A 2,034-nucleotide genomic window follows, 5' to 3' on the forward strand; every position below is an offset into this window, starting at 1 on the left:
GGGATAAAGAGTAGATAAGTATTCTGCATATAATGGATATGTCTTAAATACAATTAAAGGGTTATTTGGGAATCCATTTTAGGCCTTTGAGGTTTTAGCAGGAGCTTAAAAAGTTTTGTCTCGAGAAGAGTCAATAGTTGGGCCTCGGCAGGATTTATCTTTCCTATCATTGGAATTAGAGGCAGTGCCAGCAGTGAAGGATAAAGACTCTAAGACCCATTTCCTGGGATCAAAATTAGTTCTACTCCTTCTAGAATAGAATAATTTACTTAACACAGGTCTGCCTCAGTTTCCTTTTCTGTAAGTCAGGGATAATAAGAGTGCCAACTTCATATTATTCTTGTTGGAGTTAAATGAGTAAGCGTAAAATGCATAGCAGGTTGTCTGGCTTATAGGAAGTGCTCCCTTTCACTGGCTGTTACCATTATTAGTATTAATATTCCTCTTCAGGTGCAGTAGAGATGGATGGAACCAATGAGAGCACCCAGGGAAATTTCATCCTTTTGGGGTTTTCTGACCGCCCCCGTCTGGAGAGAATCCTCTTTGTGGTTATCTTGATTGCATATCTCCTGACCCTCGTGGGCAACACCACCATCATCCTGGTATCTTGGCTGGACCCCCACCTCCACACCCCCATGTACTTCTTCCTCACCCACCTCTCCTTCCTGGACCTGAGTTTCACCACCAGCTCCATTCCCCAGCTGCTCTATAACCTGAGTGGATGTGACAAGACCATCAGCTACACAGGCTGTGCCATCCAGCTCTTCCTATTCCTGGGCCTGGGTGGTGTGGAATGCCTACTCCTGGCGGTCATGGCATATGACAGGTTTGTGGCCGTGTGCAAACCCCTGCACTACATGGCGATTATGAATTCACGGCTTTGCCTGGGCTTAGTGTTGGTGGCCTGGGGCTGTGGGGTGGCCAACTCATTGGCCATGTCCCCAGTGACCCTGCGCTTACCCCGCTGTGGGCATCGCAGTGTGGACCACTTCCTGTGTGAGATGCCCGCCCTCATACGAATGGCCTGTGTGAATACAGCTGCCATCGAGGGCACTGTCTTTGTCCTGGCAGTGGGCATTGTGCTGTCACCCCTTGTGTTCATCCTGGTCTCCTATGGCTACATCATGAGGGCCGTGTTACAAATTCAGTCAACATCAGGGAGGCAAAAGGCCTTCAACACCTGTGGCTCCCATCTCACAGTGGTCTCACTTTTCTATGGAAACATAATTTACATGTACATGCAACCTGGAAACAGCTCTTCCCAGGACCAAGGCAAGTTTCTCACCCTCTTCTACAACATTGTCACCCCACTCTTGAATCCCTTGATCTATACCCTTAGAAACAAAGAGGTGAAGGGAGCCCTGAGGAAGCTGCTGCTGTGTGACAAAGAGATAGGGAAGGAGTAACAGTGAGTGGCCCAGACAGGCATCTCTAGCCTGGTTATGAACTCCATCAGTCACCATTGATGGCATCTTGAATTGTTGGATCAGATTTGATCTTGACCTTTGTTTTCCCAACTTATGTGCCTTTTCCTGGACTTCTACACAACTGTTTTACTTCCAACATTGTATGTTCTGATGAGTGAACAGCAAAATACATATTATCCAAAACACCTCTAGGTGATCTCTAAAGCAGGTATGAAGACAAAGTGTGACAAGCAGTTACACAGATGAGTTTCTACAACATATACCAGAGTGCTAAGAAGGAAACTACTTTTCTTAATCAGAATTTTGCTTTTGTTGTTGTTTATTTTAACCCATTAATACAATTTATGGGTATTTTAGTCAGAAGGATCACAAATTGATCCCATCTCTTAGTTAACAGGCATCAGACATGGGAATTCAGCACATTGGATGTTTTTATTTCCTCAATTCCCATCCAAAGACTTTCATCAAATCAGATGGTTTGGTTTACCCTTTGTCCCCAAACTTTGGCATTTTCACCAAAATCTGGTGTAAGATTCTGAATAAATTAAGAAGTTAACCTATAACAATGATATGTGTATCATTTAAATCTTAAAGCATCATTATTTCT

At 44.2% G+C, this 2,034-nt stretch overlaps 1 protein-coding gene across 1 annotated transcript; it reads left to right on the forward strand.

The window, feature by feature from the left end:
• Window positions 1-461: 461 nt before the first annotated feature.
• Window positions 462-1,406, forward strand: LOC130836879 (olfactory receptor 2W3). The gene has a single exon (XM_057709518.1). The coding sequence runs from the start codon at window positions 462-464 to the stop codon at window positions 1,404-1,406; it is 945 nt and encodes a 314-aa protein (XP_057565501.1).
• Window positions 1,407-2,034: the final 628 nt, after the last annotated feature.

The sequence above is a fragment of the Hippopotamus amphibius genome, chromosome 15, assembly GCF_030028045.1.
Source record: "Hippopotamus amphibius kiboko isolate mHipAmp2 chromosome 15, mHipAmp2.hap2, whole genome shotgun sequence".
Taxonomy (NCBI): domain Eukaryota; kingdom Metazoa; phylum Chordata; class Mammalia; order Artiodactyla; family Hippopotamidae; genus Hippopotamus; species Hippopotamus amphibius.

Coding starts and splice junctions, on each gene's coding strand:
- LOC130836879 (XM_057709518.1), top strand. CDS start 462: ATGGATGGAACCAATGAGAGCACCCAGGGAAATTTCATCCTTTTGGGG.